Source organism: Passer montanus, unplaced genomic scaffold, assembly GCF_014805655.1.
Source record: "Passer montanus isolate IOZ18808 unplaced genomic scaffold, ASM1480565v1 scaffold37, whole genome shotgun sequence".
NCBI classification, from domain to species: domain Eukaryota; kingdom Metazoa; phylum Chordata; class Aves; order Passeriformes; family Passeridae; genus Passer; species Passer montanus.
In genome coordinates this window covers 4232211-4249942 of record NW_024368485.1, presented here as the reverse complement: position 1 = coordinate 4249942, position 17732 = coordinate 4232211, and the positions used below count along the sequence as shown (strand labels likewise).

General features: G+C 55.1%; 2 protein-coding genes across 4 annotated transcripts; one reads left to right on the top strand and one right to left on the bottom strand.

Moving 5' to 3' along the window:
- Positions 1 to 27: 27 nt before the first annotated feature.
- LOC120505927 lies at positions 28 to 8685 on the bottom strand. Of its 3 annotated transcripts, XM_039716876.1 has the most exons (8): positions 8302 to 8685; positions 7939 to 8154; positions 7654 to 7834; positions 4369 to 7539; positions 3604 to 3846; positions 3168 to 3340; positions 2810 to 2927; positions 28 to 1841 (listed from the first exon to the last, which is right to left on the bottom strand). In XM_039716876.1, exons 1-8 carry the CDS (start codon positions 8652 to 8654, stop codon positions 1581 to 1583), a joined length of 4716 nt encoding a protein of 1571 aa, XP_039572810.1. In that variant the 5' UTR covers positions 8655 to 8685; the 3' UTR covers positions 28 to 1580. The 3 variants fall into 3 exon arrangements, 2 of the variants coding, with proteins under 2 accessions (XP_039572810.1, XP_039572811.1); XR_005628375.1 differs by lacking the exons at positions 28 to 1841; positions 2810 to 2927 and having other exon boundaries at positions 3203 to 3340; positions 3604 to 3794; XM_039716877.1 differs by lacking the exons at positions 28 to 1841; positions 2810 to 2927; positions 3168 to 3340 and having other exon boundaries at positions 3388 to 3794.
- A 313-nt stretch (positions 8686 to 8998) lies between these two features.
- NAPB (NSF attachment protein beta) lies at positions 8999 to 17603 on the top strand. The gene is made up of 11 exons (XM_039716898.1): positions 8999 to 9230; positions 10924 to 11003; positions 11285 to 11401; positions 12128 to 12174; positions 12251 to 12328; positions 13008 to 13063; positions 13291 to 13375; positions 14068 to 14172; positions 14415 to 14483; positions 14694 to 14744; positions 15976 to 17603. The coding sequence occupies exons 1-11, from the start codon at positions 9133 to 9135 to the stop codon at positions 16078 to 16080; spliced, it is 891 nt and encodes a 296-aa protein (XP_039572832.1). The 5' UTR covers positions 8999 to 9132; the 3' UTR covers positions 16081 to 17603.
- The last annotated feature ends 129 nt before the right edge of the window (positions 17604 to 17732 follow it).

Here is a 17732-nt window from a genome sequence, read left to right as displayed (position 1 = left end):
AGTTGCCATTTTCCATCATGGAACATCCTGCATGTCTTGAATTCCCCAGGTTTTGCATGGGAGAGCACAACTCTCCTCCAGACCTCCTGGGGCTGCTTTTTCTGCAGAGGAAGTGCAGTCATTCCTAGCCAGCTGCTTTTCCAATAAAAATGTGCCGGCCACTCCATCAATCATCTGCTTCCCACTCCTTTGGAAGGTTTCTCTGCTTTAAGTCTCTTCCTTGGTGGACCTTTTCCTCTTGTTTTTCCCTTGGCCAAGTGATTGTCATGGACCTTTTCCTTCAGTTTGTTTGCCAAGTGGTGTTTCCAATGGGACAGCAGAGTTGTTTATCCTGAATTCTGAGGTTTTGCCTTGCATGGATGAGCCAAGGGAAGCCTGTGATTCCTGCACAGCAGAGGAGGCATCTCTGAAGGCATCCGTGGTTCCAGTTTGCCTTCCTGATTTGCCAGAGTGGGAATTCCATTAATTTTATGCTTTTTTTTTTGTGTAGCAAAAGTAGAGAATAGACATGGAACCTGGGTTGTTATTTTGGAGTAACCCATTAGTCCTTTATTAGTAATCTGTTACTTCTTCATCTACTCACTGGTGTGGCTGGTCAGGCTTTCCTCAAAAAGCAAGCCAGCAGGGAAAAATAGCATGGAAATAGGGCATGGATACAAAGGTCTGTGAGCCCTCACAGCCTGTTGTCTCCATGTGTGTTTCCTTCCTGCCTTTGTCCTTCCCTCCCCTGCTTTATCCATTGCAGATGGCTTCCGAGACTCTGCAGTGTGCCTGCTCCTGCTTTTTCTTGGAATACAGAGGAGATTCCTTGCTGCCACGCACGTAATGGAATTCCTGGTCTGGGGAAGGTGGTTGGGATGCAGGTGGGACACCAAGGTGGGCTGGAATGGGCTGCAGCCACCATGGTGCCAGTTGTGATCTGCTGTGGTGTTGGATTGTGTATTCCACAGGGGAGGCTCCCTTCCACCTCTCCTGCAGAATTCCAGCATGGTCCAGTGTTTCTGTGGGACAGCTCATGATCCTGAGGCTGGGAAGGATGGATGTGGAGAGCCAGGATACAGGAGCAGCAGTGTCCCCAGTCTAGGATACTCTGTAAGTGAGGTAGGTGATCTTGGGGACTGAATGTTTACTCTGGATAGGAGAGAATCCTGGTGCTGAGTGGGATTTTGGGAAGAAATCTGCAGGCTCAGGGGCAGCAGGTGAGACAAAACACTCCCCACTGCTGTATCCCTGGATGTGCGAAGGAGGGAAAGCTGAAAGATGGCACAAAGCCTGAGCATCTCTGGATCACAGAATCCTGGAATAGTTTGGGTGGGAAGGGACCTTAAACTCATCCCATTCCACCCCCTGCCATGGGCAGGGATACCTCTGACACCTCCCACTGATCAGGGTTCTCCAGAGCCCCTTCCATCCCATCTCACCACCTGGGGGTAAAACACTCACCAGAAGATTCCTGGCCTCCCCACGGAGCTGGTTCCAAGATTTTCCTGCCACAATGAAAAACTCCAGCATGAATCCTTCACACTGAAAGTATTCCTCCTCTGCTTCCAGCGGCACTGGGACGAGGAGCCCCTCTGGATTTACAGATGTCTGTCCATAACTGTATGTCCTTTCCTAGGATGGGGATGCTTTGGGATATTCCTGCTCTGAGGGGGTTGCTCTTGTACCACAGACATCAGGGTGGGCTCAGCCTTTGCCCCTCGAGTTTTCCGGAGCCCTAATTCATCCCGGTCGGAATTTAAAGCCTCCTTGGCTCTGTGCTGTGTCAGGTTTTTCCTCCACTGCTGGCAGAAAGCAGCAACTTCTTCTTCTTCAGGGTCTGCTGGAGGTTGTCCCAAACCCTGTTGGATGAAGGAATTGGTTTAATATATCCCTGTGCATCCTAAATTATGGAAAAGTCTGGATGTGCCAATGTGTGTGTGATCCACACGGCATCGCTACTTCTTAATTCTTCAAAATGTTTAAGAATGCTTCAAAAGCTTCTTACAGGGAGAGGAAAGGAGGGCAGTTTGTTGATAGGCAGGAAATTTTCCAAAGGGAAATTTCCAGGTCATAAAGGACTTTGGGATCTAGGTAGTCAAAATTCATTAATTAATTAATTCAGTATCAGCAAAGTGAAAAATGGGCAAATAGAGGAAGTGCTAAGTTTAATTAAGCACAGGAGGAGCTTTGTCACCCTTGGGGCTGACTGTTCAGCAAATGGCATTCTAAAAAATCTGTGTTTCCTTCAAAAAGAGATGCTGATCCCAGGAAAAGCAGTAGGATTATAGAGGAGGAAGGGGTTCAGATGGAAATGCTGCCTTAGGGAGAGGCTGGTGGTGTTTGCACTTGTTTTCCAGTTATTTTCAGGAAAAATCTCCCGCAGAATTTACAGTCAGGCCAGGTGGCTGTAGATGGCAGCTGCATGGGAAACTCTTGGGAATTTGGCTTTTGGGAATAAAGAGGACAGCATGGACTAATTCCAAATAAAGGTGCTCTATGATCCAAAAATTAAGTGAGGAATGGACCAGGTAAATGTGACTTCAAGGACAGCCAGTGCCTGGGATGATGCAGGGTGGGCTTTGGACACGAGACAAGCACAAATGAAAGTATTCCAGGAGGAATATCTGCTCCAGCTGGAGTCCCACAGCAGCCAGATCCCAGCTCCCATAGAAAGACCTGGATGAGAAACTCCCACAGCATGGAATTGCCCTGTCACAGAGAAGCTGTGGCTGCCCATCCCCGGAACTGCTCAAAGCCAGGTTGGATGGGGCTTGGAGCAACCCTTCCCACCCAGGTAACTCCAGGATTGATTCCATGGTGGACTCACTTTGACACACGCCGCCTCGGCCGCCCTCAGGACATGCTGGACTGCTTGAATGAGGTTCTGCACGTTGCTGAGCAGCAGCTCAGAGGAGCCCCTGCTCTCTCCAGTCACTGCTTTCACCCTTCAAAGACATTCCAAAGGATTTTATTGGAAGGACATTGGATATCCTGACAGTGTTATTCCAATCCCAGCTTATCCCCTGCACCATCGGAGCACCATGGAGGGAAGGGAGGCTTCCAAATTGTTCTTCAATTCTTGGACAATACCCACCTCCCCTAGGACCTCTGGGGACCACCACCCACATTCCTTGGAGAAAGGAATCCATCCCTTGGGAGAGGTGATCCAGCTGCTGGCAGCTCACCTGGCCACGATGCCGAGCTGGCTGCTGATGGATTGGGTGTGCTCAGTGGCACGGAGCAGCTCCATGGAGCATCTCTGGTCCAGGCAGTGCTTGGCGAGGATGTTCCCAAATTTAACAACCACCTGCCCGTCGGAAACCATTTGTCTGGCACAGGCAACAAACTGCTCCTTGCTCTGGAACGGGATAAAAATCAATGGGACTGGGGAGAGAAGGAAAAAAAAAGCTTTTCCTGCAGGACAGGGAAGGTCCAGGAGGCTCAGATACATCCTGACGAAAGGACAGGATGCCAAGCTCACATCCAACCAGGAGGAAGGAATTGGGAGTATTTTGCATAAATAGAGCTGGTGCCACTCTCCCAAGAGCTGGGAGACACCGGGATTTGGGATGGAGTTGCTGTGATCCTAAGGGAAAACTAGAGGGATGAAATGCTGCCTACCGCAATGGGGCCCTTCCTCCTCAGGAACTGAGCCATGTGGAGCATCCTCGTGGCCATGTCCTGGGTCACCTGGGACACCTTGCTGGGGCCACCTTGCCACTTGTCACAGTTTCCTCTCTCCTGCTTTGCAGGGGAGATGCTGGAAGGGCCATCCTGGTGCTGTCGAGACAGTAATGGAGCAGATTCCAAACCTGGAATGTGTGGACACAGCGATGCCGAGTGGTCTCCTCCACCTGGGTGTTTCTGAAGGAGATTGTGGTGAGTAAAGCTGGTGGGAGAGCTGCCCACCCCCCTCTGGGTCCACTCCACCTTCCCACCAGCCTTTCTCCCTAAATCCAAAGACCTTGGAGCCATCTCAAAATGGAGTGGGGTGTCCTGCAAGCTGACAGTTTGCAATTAATTCCCAGCACAATTAGAGCTCTTTGCTGAGGGACCTGGGTCTGTGCCAAAGCCTTTCCCAGCTCCTGACACCCATGGGAATGGAGTTGCTGGTGTTCCCAGAGGGAATGTGTGGAGGTGAGGGAGAGTGCTACAGCCCCTCTGCCTCTGAAATGGTGGATTGGGATGGATGTAGGAGAGCCTGGCCGATCGGATATCCAGGAATCCAGGGCTGCCAGCAACCTGAGCTGCCTGAGTGGCCCAGGGTCAGCCTGCTGACCTCCAGAGGCCCTGCCAGCATCCCTCACATTCCTGCTCCAGGCTGGGAGCACCAGGAATGATGGACAGCCCTGACCAACACCCTGCCAGGGAAAAGAGCTCCCGTACCAGTTCACACACTTCCTGCAGGGCTTCACTTGCTCCTCTGCTCCTGCACGGATAAATTCCTGCTGCCTCAGCAGGCTCTGGGGCTGGGGAGGGTCCAGCTGTGCTGCTGGGTGATCCTGGGCAGCGTTCCCGCTGCAGGCATTCTGTGAGGCACCGCAGGATGTCCCTGTCAATTCCATGGATATCCCAGAGCTGTGTGACAAGGTAGTGTGCCTTGGCCGACCAGTACCATGCCATGCCCTCCAGGTGGGGATCCCCAGGGTCCTGGCAGGGATCCCCAGGGTCCTGGTGGCTCTGGAAGTGCCGCCGGGCGCTTCCCACCACGTCAGCCGTGAGGAGCAGGAGGTGGTCAGCCATGGACAGCAGGTCAGGCTGCGATGGAAGTGGAGCACCGGCCTCCAGAGCACCCTGGAGGGTGTTTCTGACCCTCTGGACATCAGCCATGAGCTGATTTGCCTTCTCCTCAAAACCTTCTTTGCTCCTCTCCCTCTCCTCTCGGGTGAGGTTGGACAGAGCTGCTCCAACCACATCTTGGATGAGCTGCAGCTGTTCCATGTTGACCTTTTCCATGTGGAGCAACAAAGCCTTGGCCCTGAGGGCCACGTCCCTCTGCAGGAGCTCGAAGCGGATGGCCAAGCTGGCAGTAGGCAGTGGGGAGAGCAGGAGGGTGTTGGACACATCCAGCAGCGCTTCCATGAGCACCTGGATCTCCTCCCGGAGCACCAGGATTTCTCTGGCACCCTGGTCTCCAGGGCAGGATAAGTAGGAGAGCCGGGCAGCCTCCTGCAGCCTGAGGGAATTCTCAGCCACAGCAGCCAGGAGGCTCCGTGGGCCAACCTTGTTCTTCACAGCTCTGCTCAGCTCCCTCAGGAACAGGACATCCCTGCCCACAAACTGATCCATGGCATCCAGGAGGACACACATGCCAATGGCCCACCGGACACCATGCAGCTCCAGGATGGCCTTTTCCATCCCACAGGATTCCCTGAAGGACACTGCCTTCTCCAGGAACCCTTTGGTGTTCAGCTGAGCACGGGAAAACTTGGCTTGGAGCTGCAGAAAGCTCTCCTGGATGTGAGAGGGATTGGGATTTTCCCTACTGCAGGCTGTGCTTGCAATGTCTCCTGCCACCTGCACTGCTCCTGCTAAACCCAGCAGGGTCTCATCCAAAGCCTGCTTCCCTCTTGGAAAGTCACCTGACAGGATAAATCCAAGCACTTGCTGGGCCAGACCATTCCAAGAGCCTGCCACAGCTGCCAGGCACTCCCGAGTCTCCTGGATCCTCCCCGAGAGCCTGAGTGCCACTGGGAGAAGCCTGCCTGGAGCAGGGAGCTGCCCGGGGATCATTTCTGTGGCCAGGCTGATGATCCTTGGGGTGAGTGCCTTGATATCCCAGTGCTGCTCCAGCACCTGGAGCTGGGGGGGTTCAGCCACAGGCAGCGCTTCCCGTGCTGCTTCCACATAGCCATGGGAGAGCTCCAGCAGGACGGAGCAAGCAGCACGGACAGTGTCCATGTCACCGGCTCGGGATGCTCCCAGCAGAGCTGTGATGACTGGGTGTGTATCCCCTTTCCATGGATCCTGGTGGAAGTTAGCTGGTGGTGGAGATGGATGACTTTGGGTATCTCCTTGGAATGCTGCCTCATCCCTACTGGTTTGTGTCCCAGCGTGGGACGGGCTGAGCTCCAGCCCCTTTTCCACCTTGGTGCTCCGCACTCGCTCCCGGAGCGGGCTGAGGATCTCCGGGTGGTTGGACCCGTCCAGCCCGGCTTGGACACGGAGAGCAGAGTCCACCAGGGAGCTCACTGCCTGGGAAAAGGCATCCCGGCTTTGGAGGCAGGAAAACCTTCCTGGAATGAGGGCCGTGACTTCTCCCAGCTCCAGGATGGATTTGGCCAACTGCTCCACCCACACCAGCAAACCATTCCTGAAGATGGGATCCGTGGTCCTGTCCACGTGCCGGGTGGAGGCTCTGACCACCCAGCGTGCCCAGCCCATGAGGCGAGCGGTGTGCCAGGAGAATCCCTCGGGATCCCAGCATTCCAGTGCTGCTTCACACCATTCCTTTTGCTTGGCCAGCTCCAGGATGGATAACTCAAGGAATTCCCTCATGCCGATGGTCTCCTCAAAGCAGCCCAGGAGGCTGTTGGTGGCTCTGGCCCAGGCACAGCACAGGGCCTGGAGCTGCTCCATGGTGTTCCCACTTGTTTCCATGAGCAGGGAAGGTAGGCTGGCCAGGAGGCTCCGCAGGTGCTCCATGCCTTCCCGGATTTCCCTGGCAGTTTGGGCCTTGGCACACCTGGCCAGGAGCAGATCGGCCGCTCGGAGTTTCCGCTGGGCCTGAGCGAAGAAGGCGGCAATGAGGGGCTGGAGCTTCCTTAGGATTCCTCCTGCTCCTGCTGGACAGCACCCTGAATGGGCAAGGCTAAGGGCACCTTCAACCAGCTCCCTCAGGGGCTCCTTCTCCTCGAAGAATCCATCCAGGATTTGGCACAGCGTGGCCCTGAGCGCTGCCCGGTCCAGCTTTTCCAGCTCCTCCCTCAAGCTGTGACATTCCCGCTGCAGTCCCTGCTCTCCCTGGCTCGTGTGGCTGCAGATGCTCCTCCTCAGCTGCAGCAGGGCCCAGCAACGTTCCAGCAGCTCCAGCTGCAGATCCAGCCTGGATGACTCTGCCAGCAGCATTCCGTGGAGAATGATTGCTTCCAAGTGGGAGCTGAACCCGCCCTCGGAGAGGCGCAGGGGGTCAGGGTGGGAGAGGAGAGCCTGGAGCCTGCTCACCTGCTGGGAGAAGATCCCACTCCTGTCCTGTGGCTCCATGAGCAGCGAGAGGAGCTCCCTGATGGTCCTCTCCGTCAGCTGGAAAACAGAATCCTGGGAGAGGCCAGCTTGGCTGTCCCTGGAATGTGTCAGGGCTGTGGGGATGAGTGAGAGGCACTCGTGGAGCAGCTGCAGGGCCTGGGCCAAGCTCTTCCCCCTGGGACAATCCCCGAGTTCCTGGAGGCGCTTGGCCGTTAGGCGGCTCAGCAGGAGCACGGCCTCGGAAAAGGCCTGGAATGCAGCCAGCAGCCCTGCAGTGTCCCGGGCATCCCGCAGCACGCTCAGGCATTCCAGGAGCCAGCTGGCAGCGCCAGTGATCCTCCTCATCCCTGCAGCCTCTTCCAGCTGAAGGATCTAACCAGGAAAGAAGGCAGAAAAGCCGCTCAGGTCAGGAATTCCCACTCCCGTTCCATCCCGGGAGGGGAGGAGGTGTGGTTTGCTCCATGGTCCTTCCCAGTGTCCCCTCACCTTTGCTGTCTCCAGCAGAGCCCTCCTGGCGGCCGCTGCCAGGTGCTGTCGGTGCCGAGGGCTGGCCGGATGCTCCTGGAGCTGGAATGCTGCCAGCAGCACGTCCCTCCCAGCCTGGAGCAGGGATTCACCCACGGGACACTTCTCCATGCTCCCTTCCTCGCCGGAATCCTCGGACAGCCTGGAATGGAAGCACTGGGCTCAGCACTCCTGTCTCTTCCCCACTCCCAATCCCCCCTCTCCAGGGGGATGCAGGCTCCCTGCCACCACTCCCATCCACCTCACCTCCTTGCCACAGCAGCGAGCTCTTCCATAGCTTTGGCTAATTTTCCTGCCTTTTCCCCCAAAGTGGGAAAGGCCGGACAAATCCCATCTTCCCGTTCCAGGGCGAGGAGGAGGTGGCAGAGCTCCACAGCCATGGGGCAGAGAATTCCCTGGATAGCTTTGTTTTCTGTTGGGAGCCCGAGCTCGGAGAGAGAAAAAGGCTCCATGTTGTCCTGCCTGGAAAAGGGAAAACCCTTGGGGTTAATTGGGATCCAGTGTGGAGCCTCCCGGTTTTCCCAGCGAGCTTGGATGGGGATGGCAGCTCCTCGCTTGGGAAACGCTCCCGGCTTTAATTTCGCCCAGCCCTGAAACCAGGTCACTCACCTGGAATTCCTGGGACACCGGAGCCGGGATCTCCTTCCCCGGGGGATCATCACAGGGAGTTCCCGGCCCTGCAGAGCCGGCATTCCCTCACGGGGAGGGATTCGGGACAGCGAGCCGGGGGGAACGCGAGGTCTTTCCTCCCCGGTTCCCGCGGTTCCCGGGACGCCATGCGGGACGTTCCCATGGGAGCGACGCCGGGATGCGCCAGCGTCGCCATGGAGATAAGGGGCGCGGGGCGATGGCGTCACGCCGCGCGCCGGCCGCAGGGCACGCCGGGAGTTGTAGTTCGGCGGGTTCAGGGTTATGGGATTGCCTCGGCCCAGGTGCGCAGGGGAGGGATCAGGCAGGAACATCCCAGTTTTCCCCGTGCAGGGCTCGCTCCTTCCAGGGGCGTTTGTGAACAACTCAAATGTGCGCTCATGTAACGGGGGCAGGACACAGGTGACCCCTCTGATTATCCTTAGTGTGGAATATTCCCAGGAGAGTGTAGCCTATCCCCCGGGAATCTGAGCTTCAGCTCGCCTGCGTTACAGGCCAGGGAATTCCCTGGAAACTCGCAGAGTGACATAAACAACCTTCAGGACAAGGACTGATCCCGCTCCCATTCCCAGAGCCGTCTTTTGAGCTGGCTCCCGAAGGAATCCCACTTTTGGGAGCACCCAGAGGGCCGCGGCTGCGCGGGTCCCGGCCGCCGGGAGGAGCCGCTCATCCCGATCCCCGCCGGATCCCGGATCCCGCATCCCGCCCCGCGCACGCGCCCGGCGCGCTCCCGCTGCCGCGGCGGAGGAGGAGGAGGAGGAAGGAGGAAGGAGAGCAGGAAAAGCGGGAGCGATGGACAGCGCCGGCAAGGAGCGGGAGGCCGTGCAGCTGATGGCGGAGGCCGAGAAGCGGGTCAAGGGCTCGCACTCCTTCCTGCGGGGGCTCTTCGGGTGAGCGGCCCCGCATCCCCCCCTTCCCACCTCCCGCATCCCCCCCTTCCCACCTTCCCAGCTCCTGAGTCACCCCCCTGGTCCCCCTCCCATCTCCTGCATCCCATCCTTCCCCATCTCCCACATCCGCCCCCTTCCCTGTTTCCTGCCCCCCTTTCCCATCCCCTCCATCCTCCCCTTGCCGATCTCTTCCCTCTTTTTCCTAATCCTGCCCCCAGTGTGGGTGAGAGTCTTCCTTATCCGTGCCAGGGGAGCGCTCCCATGCCGATCCAAGCCCGGATTCCCTGGAGCTGCCCCTCCTGGCCATCCACGGCTCGGCCTCTGCGGCTCCTGTCCCCTCCCCTCGCTCGTCCCGGCCTCATCCCGGGGGGAATCATCTCCCGGGATTCGCCCTGGCACGGATGGGCTCTCCCGGAATCCCAGGGAACACGGGCACCCTGGGCTGCGGCCCTGTTATCCCAGAAAATGGCAGAGCGTCCTTTTCCCTGGGCCTGGCTGCTCCAGGCTCGCTGTTCCTGGGGGAGCGCCTGGACACGGGCTGGTCTGGCCTTCTCAGCGCTGCTTTTCTTCAGGTTCTTAAGGAAAGAACATTCCCGGAGCGATGCTCTGTGAAGGCCGGGAGGTTTTTATCCATCAGCCCGGAAAAATCGGCTGTGGCCGCCCTAAAATCCACAAGTTTTAAATAGAAATTTCCTCTCTGGCCTCGGGCAGATTAATCAGTCAGGGCCTGCTCCAGGAGCGTAATCCGGGTGGCAAATTCCTGAAAATCCTTGGAGGGAACAGGCAGAGATTTCGAGAGAGGAATTTTTAATTTTCAGGGCTAAAAACAGATGGAGGGAAAAAAAGAGGAAGGAAAGGTGGGGGGGTGGGGGTGACTCTGCTCTTGGCACCTTCCCTGCAAACGGGATGCCCAGGTTTTCCAGCGCCGGCCAAATGCCTTCTTCCCACTTGGGCTCTTCCTGGAATTGCTCCATCACCTTGCACAAATCTGTTATCCCTTTATTTCTAATTTTTTGGGATTAAAAGGCTGGGCCTGCCCTGTTCCAGAGGCCTCTCCGAGTGTAGCATTCCTCGGTGCCACTTCCATTGGCTTTGGCTCGTGCCAGAGGTGCCTTCCAAGGGCAGGGAGGGATCCAAAAATCCCACTTGTGCTTCCAAACTGACCGTGCTCGGCTGCCAGAGGGAGAGAGCGAGGGGAGAAAAGTGCCAGAATTCCCAGGGGATGAAAAGAAAATGGAATAATCCCTGCTGTGAGGGCGATTTAAGAGCAGTGTGGATGTGGCACTTGGGGACATGGATTTTGGAATGCTGGATTCATGGGCTTGAGGGATTTTCCAACCTTAAGGATTCTGGCATTCCTTTTTTTTTTTATTGTGGGAGCAGAGCTTGATCCCACCTGGATCCTGTCAGGGAGTTATGGAGAGCAAGGAGATCCCCACAGAGCCTTGTTTTTTTCCAGGGTTTCCATAAAAATCAGCATTTCCTTACCAAAAATCTGACCTTTGGCATCTCGGAATTCCGGGAGAGCCCCCCAATCCAGCATTCCCCTTTCAGTGTTCTCACATGGGGAGTGGGATCAGCCTCACAGGGCCTGGAGAGGCCGAGATTCCCAATTCCCAATCTCAATTTTGGCTCTGGAGCCACGTTCCCTCCCACCCGGCCTCGTCTCAGGAGCATTCCTGCTGCATTCCAGGGGCAACACCCGGGTGGAGGAGGCCTGTGAGATGTACACCAGGGCTGCCAACATGTTCAAGATCGCCAAAAACTGGAGTGGTGAGTCCAAATCCTGGGATCTGGGGGGCATGGATCATCCCAGAGCACCCAAGCGTCTTCCTGTGAATTATTCCTTGGGGAATGGTCTCTGTGTCCATTCCTGTTTAAATACTGGGAGAGTGGACGAAGGGAGTGAGCTGAAGGATCTTGGAGGAATTTTAAGATGCCAGCTGGTGATCCTGCTTGGGAAGCCCCCCATCCCTGAGTCTCCCCGGGTCCCGGGAGCAGCGCATTCCCGCTCACTCACGGGATTCACGGGATGGGTATTCCCTCTTTTCCAGCGGCAGGAAATGCCTTTTGCCAGGCAGCCAAGCTGCACATGCAGCTGCAGAGCAAGCACGACTCCGCCACCAGCTTTGTGGACGCCGGGAACGCCTACAAAAAAGCGGATCCTCAAGGTAAGGCGGCGGAACCCGGCAGCGGGATGCGGGACTGCTCCCGGCCAAACGCTCACCGCTGGCACAGCTGCGTTCCTGCTTTTCCAGGAGCTGCTTTGGGATGGTGCAGGAGGTCAGCGCTGTCCTGGCGTCTCCTCTTGGCGTTTGTTGGGGTTTGGGATGCTGCAGGGTGTTGGGATTTCCATCCTGGTTTGGCTTGGCTTTAGGGAATGGCTTCCTGAGGAATGGCTTCAGGCAGTCACCGGGCTGGGTTGCAGTAGGAGCCCTGCTGTGTTCCCAAGGCTTTCCCTAGTCCTGGCCTTTGTTGGGATGAGAATAAAGGATCTGGGGTTCTTTCAACCTGGTTGTGATTTTTGGGAAGGTCTCCAATCCACTTTTCCCTAGCTAGGTCTGGAAGCAAACCCCCCACCTCCCACCAGCACTATCCCAGGAGACATGGGAACAAACTCAGGGTGGATGACACCCTTTTGGAGTGGTGAAACTCCCAAATTCCCTGGAAAACAGCAGCATTTTGGAGTTGATCCCTTGAAGTTTGCTCCACTGGGAGATGCAGACAGCAAACTCGGGGTTGGGTCATCCTGGTGTTTGTTCCCTTTGGGAATTGGTGGGGGGCTGAGGTCATTCCAGAGCCCCCTCTGTAGGTAGTAGCTATTCCCTGGAGCAGCTGCCGGCTGGGGTTTGGGATGGGGACGTGGCTGACGCTGTTGTCTCTCACACACGCTGCAGAGGCCATCAACTGCTTAAACGCAGCCATCGATATCTACACCGACATGGTAAGGCCCCGCTCCCGGGAACGCCGCGCGGCTTCCCGGGAACGCCGCGCCTCATCCGCCCCCCTCCCGTCCCCAGGGCCGCTTCACCATCGCTGCCAAGCACCACATCACCATCGCCGAGATCTACGAGGCCGAGCTGGTGGACATCGAGAAGGTGAGGGGACCTTGGTGACGTCATCAGTGACGTCACTGGAGGCCCTGGCACGGCTTTCCCAGAAAACCTGTGGTTGTCACATCCCTGCAAGTGTCCAAGGCCAAGCTGGAGCAGCCTGGGATAGTGGAAGTTGTTCCCCCCAGTGGAAGGGGATCACCTTTGAGGTCCCTTCCGACCCAAACCATTCTGGGATTTCTTAGCCCTGAGCTCAAGAATTCCCTTCTCCCATCCAGCACCAGAATTCCTGGTGTAGGTTCAGTCCAGCCTGAGTTGGAGTTAATGGTTTTCCCAGCCTGGAGGCTTTCATGGAGCAATCCCAAGTCTCTGGTGTGTCCTGTGCCAGCAGCACTGGCTGAACACTCCAGTGAGAATCCACCTCAGTGTTTCCCATGGGAAAAGCTCTTTGGGGTAGTCATGGAGCCATTTTAGTCACTTTAGTTCCCATGTCAGCACTGATTCCCTTGTTCCCACTTCCAAACTCTCTGAGCAGGAATCCCACTGCAGATCTCCTGCTGGAATTGTGCAGGATAAAACTGGATGGGATTGAGGGGTTGTTTTCCAGGCAAGGATTTTCCTCCTCGGCTCTGCTCCATTGCATCCCATCTCTGTCCCTGAACGTTGGTGCTGTTCCCTGGGGTGCTTTATCCCAGGATGACTGATCCCACATTTCTGTCCCCAGGCCATCGCGCACTACGAGCAGGCTGCAGATTACTACAAGGGAGAGGAATCCAACAGGCAAGTCCTTGGGATCAGCGGGAAGGGCTGGAACAGGGATCTATCCCTGGAACAGGGATCAATCCCAGACGCTCCCACAACCAGCACACTTCTAATTTGGGCTATTCCAAGAGAATTCCTCTAAATCCCAGCTGTGGGTTCCCGCTTCTCTCTCTGGGATGGGGTGCTGGGGCGTGGGCTGGTGAATTCCTGGGATTCAGGGCCTGATTTCTGGGATGTGGTTGCAGCTCAGCCAACAAGTGTCTGCTGAAGGTGGCGGCCTATGCAGCACAGCTGGAGCAGTACCAGAAAGCCATCGAGATCTACGAGCAGGTCAGGAGCTAAATCCCATGGGAACAGCACCTCTTCCCAAGGAAAAGGGCTCAGGGGTTGGCAAAACTGCCAGAATCAGGGAATTGTTTAGGCTGGAAAAGCTCTCTGAGGTCAGAGTCCCACTGTTCCCCCGGCATGGCTGAGTGTCCACAAGTGCCACATCCATGATTTTCATTGCTTCCAGGAAAAAGGAATTGTTTAGGCTGGAAAAGCTCTCTGAGGTCAGAGTCCCACTGTTTGTTCCCCCCGGCATGGCTGAGTGTCCCCAGGTGCCACATCCATGATTTTCATTGCTTTCAGGAAAAGGTTGGGAGAAATCCATAAAAATTCCCCTTTGAACATATTTACAACTCCCTTTGGGAGAAAATTCCCTCCCGCATTTATCAGCTCTGCCTTTTGTTGGATATTTACCTGGGAATACCAACAGTGCTGCTTGGTGCTTCCAGAGGGTTAATCCTGGAGCAACTTTTTCCCAAATGGATTTGTTTTTCCATTTCCTCATCAACCAAGGATCAGCCTGGTGGGATCTGACTTCCCTTGGGATGAGTTCAAAACCTCCCTGCTTCCCAACAGCTTTTTGGCATTTTTTCCATGCCTTTTATTCCCAGCTTTGTGGCTCAGGGTGGAATACGGATTATTTTAATCCAGGCTTTCCTTTCCTGCCCCTTTTTTCCATGTTTTTTTTTGTCCAGGTGGGAACAAACACGATGGATAACCCTTTGCTCAAGTACAGCGCCAAAGAATATTTCTTCAAAGCTGCCCTGTGCCACTTCATCGTGGATGAGCTGAATGCCAAGGTCAGTCATCCCAGAATTCCCAACTCCTCCTCACCAGCCTCGGCCAGCTGGGAGAAGCTCAGTGGGCTCACAGCTATTACCCCAAAATCCCAGATCCCTCCTCTGCAGTGGCTGGAATTCTTGATCTGCCACTGTCACGTTGGATTCTTGGTGGATACTTTCCCAAGTTTGAGGATGGGAAGGCAAATGCTGGGAAAAACAAACCAGGAATAGTGTGTGAATGGAACTCTGCTCTCTTCCAGCTTGCGCTGGAGAAATACGAAGAAATGTTCCCGGCTTTCACAGATTCCCGGGAATGCAAGCTATTGAAAGTGAGTAACCAGGGGCTTTTCCCACTTTTCCAGAGGTTTTCTGCTTTATCCCAGCATTTTAAAGGACATCAGCCTCACTTTTCCCTGGGTTTGGCCCAGACCCCTGTTTGTGGTGGGTGCTTTTCATGGTCTCTGTTCCCTGGGATGAGATGCTGGAGTGGGAACGTGCAGGAATAGAGCATTCCCTAATTTTTCCTGGTGTTTTCCCAGAAACTGCTGGAAGCTCATGAGGAGCAGAACAGCGAGGCCTACACCGAGGCTGTGAGTACTCACGGATGCACTTGGGAATGCTGCTTCTTCCTTCTCTTTTTTGGGATGCCCGGGCCCTGTTCAGTATTGGGGAACCTGCAGAGAGGGGCCAGGGACAGCTGCTCCAGCAAGGTCCCAGCTTCCTCCTTTAACATTCCTGGGATTTCCTGGAGAGTTCACATCCTGCCTGGGTTTGCTGCAGCTCCTTTGGTGTTTGACAGGAGCTTAAAAAGCTCGGTTTAAGTTTGGAGAGATTTTTCTCTGGACTGTGGCCCTGTGCCTTTTCCCTTTTATTTTTTTCTCCATTCCCTCTTTTTCCTCTGCTTTCCCTTTCTTCCCCTCCCTTCCTTTTTTTTTCCCTTCTTCCTTTTCACTCCCTTTCCTTTTTCCCTCTCCCCTTTTGCTTTCCTTTCCTCCTTTCTAGCCCCCTTTTTTCCTTTCCCCCCCTTTTTCCTTTCCCTTTTTCCCCTTCGTCTTTTTCCTTTCCCTTTTTTTCCTTCATTTCCCCCCCACTTTCCCTTGCATTTTTCCCCCTTTGTCCTTGGTTTTTTTTCCCTCTTATTTTTTCTCCCCTTGTTCCCCCCCCCCTTTCCCCTTGGTTCTTTCCCTTTCTCCTCTTCCTCTTTTCCTCTTCTTCCCCTTTATCCTCCCTTCCCTTTTTTCCCCCTCTTCCCCTTGTTTTGCCTTTGCCCTTGTTTCACCTTTGTCCTTGTTTCCCCTTTTTTCCCTTTTTCCTTATTTCCCCCTCCCTTTCCCCCTTTCCCCCCCTTTTTCCTTTCCCTTTTTTTTCCTTCGTTTTTTCCCCACTTTTCCCTTGTGTTTTTTCCCCTTTCTCTTGTTTTATTTTTCTTTCTTGTTTTCTCCCCCCTTGTTTTTCCCCTCCTTTCCCCTTGGTTCTTTCCCATTCTCCTCTTCCTCTTTTCCTCTTCTTCCTTTATCTTCTCTTCTCCTTTTCCACCCTTCCCTATTTTTCCCCCTTCCCCTTGTTTTGCTTTTGCCCTTGTTTCACCTTTGCCCTTGTTTCCCCTTTTTCTTTATTTCCCCCTCCCTTTCCCCTTGTTTTTTCCCCCCTTTCCCTTCATTATCCTTCTTTGCATTCCCCCCTCCCTTTTCTCTCCTTTTCCGCATCCCTTTATTCCCAGGACGAGCCCATGTCTGCCACTCCCCCCTCCCCATCCCCGCCGCATTCCCGCCTCATTCCCTTTCCCTCCCGCTCCCTGATCCACGTTTTTGCCGCTGCCAGGTGAAGGAATTCGACTCCATCTCGCGGCTGGATCAGTGGCTCACCACGATGCTGCTGCGCATCAAGAAAACCATCCAGGGCGAGGGCGACGGCGACCTCAAGTGACGCCCGCGGGCCCTTCCCGCCTCCAGCCGAGGACTTTTCGGGAATTCCCGACCCAATCCCGCGCTTTCTTTCGTCGCTTCCCACTCCCATGGCTCACTGTGTTTCTTTAGCCCCCGCTCTGTGGTGACGCTCCGGGCGGATGCCAGGCGGGAGAAGCCCTTGGAGCGGAATTCCTCCTTCTCCTCCTCGGGTTTGGTCCCGCTCATCCCGGTGCCTGCACTCGCAGCTCCCGGTTTTCCTGCTGTTCTGTTGATTCCAGCATGTAAATATTCCATCCAGGCCAGCACAGTACCAATAAGCGCTTCCAGCCCGTTGTGTTCCCATTTTCCCGTTCTCAAGTGTTGGATACACTTGGATTTGGGGGTCTGGAAGTGGTGCTAGGCAGAGGCTTTGGGAATTGGGACTATCCCGCACACTCCCACCACGCCACAGGCATTCCAGGAGCCTAGGATCGGTGCCAGCCCTAGGTCCTGGTTGGTTTCCACTTTTCTTGGATTGATTTTCCACTTTAGTTCGTGGTGCATCCCATCCCTCCACTTCCAAATAATTCCACCTGAGGAAGGATCTATTTTTGTACCTCACCCTCTGCGTGTGCCGGGCACAATTCCTAAATTTCAACTCCTTGGCTGCACGCAGGTGTTGATCCCACAGGAGCCTTGTTGGAATTCGGGTGGCAGGGGTGCACAGTTTGCTTGGGAAAAGTTGAAAAATTCCTGCAGGAATTGGTGGGCATGTTAAGGAGAGAGGATTGAGCTGCCTGGTTTTTCAAGGATGCGTTGGAGGCGTCAGGAGCTTGTGCAATTTGTCACTCTTTGGGAAGAGTGAAGTCAGTAATTAAGGGCTGTTCTGGAGGCTCCAGGCAGCCCCAGCCCCTCTTTCCTCTGGAAAAGTCAGGTTGGAATGTTGGGCTTTGGACAGAGCTTGGCTCGTTGGGCTCTAAAGTTCTGAAAAACCAAAAATCCCCATCCATGCCAAATTCTCCTTGGTTTGGTGTTTTCCCACCCTTCCCAATCTCTGTTTCCCACAGGTCCTTGTGTTCATCCCAAACATCCCAACCAGATGGAAAAGCCCGGGCTTGGGAGGCAGCAGGGGGGATCTCCCAGCTCCAGGCTTGGAAGCACACAGAGTTCATGCATTCCCACCCTTAGGAATGGCTTTATCAGGCGTCCAGCACTGTGGGAGCCGGGATGAGGGGAAGCACAGCTTGGGAGGCTCCACTTTTCCCGGTGTTTTTTCGGTTCTGTTGCCGTTCCCTGTGTCAGTGTTGTAGGACAGGAGGAGCAGGAGGGCTGTTACTCCATCCCTACACCTGGTAGTTGTGTGTGAGTAGCTCCAGCATGTCCTCTGCAGTATCCATGGTGAATTGTGACGGTTCCCAGGTGACAATTCCGCCACTCCCGCTGTATTCCCGCCCCACCTCCGTCACTCTCTACTCGGAAAACTTATTTAAGGAAATGGCCTTAGCAAGAATATCATGTTTGGTGTGACTCTGTACATGAATAAAGTGAAAATCATGGATGGAAGGAGGAAGAAGTGGTTCTTCTGGAAAACTCAAAAGGCTGGAGCATGGTGGGATGATGGAGGCTGGAATGGGGTGTGATTCCTTCAATTCCTGTTGGGAATCATGGAATGGTTTGGGTGGGAAGGGACCT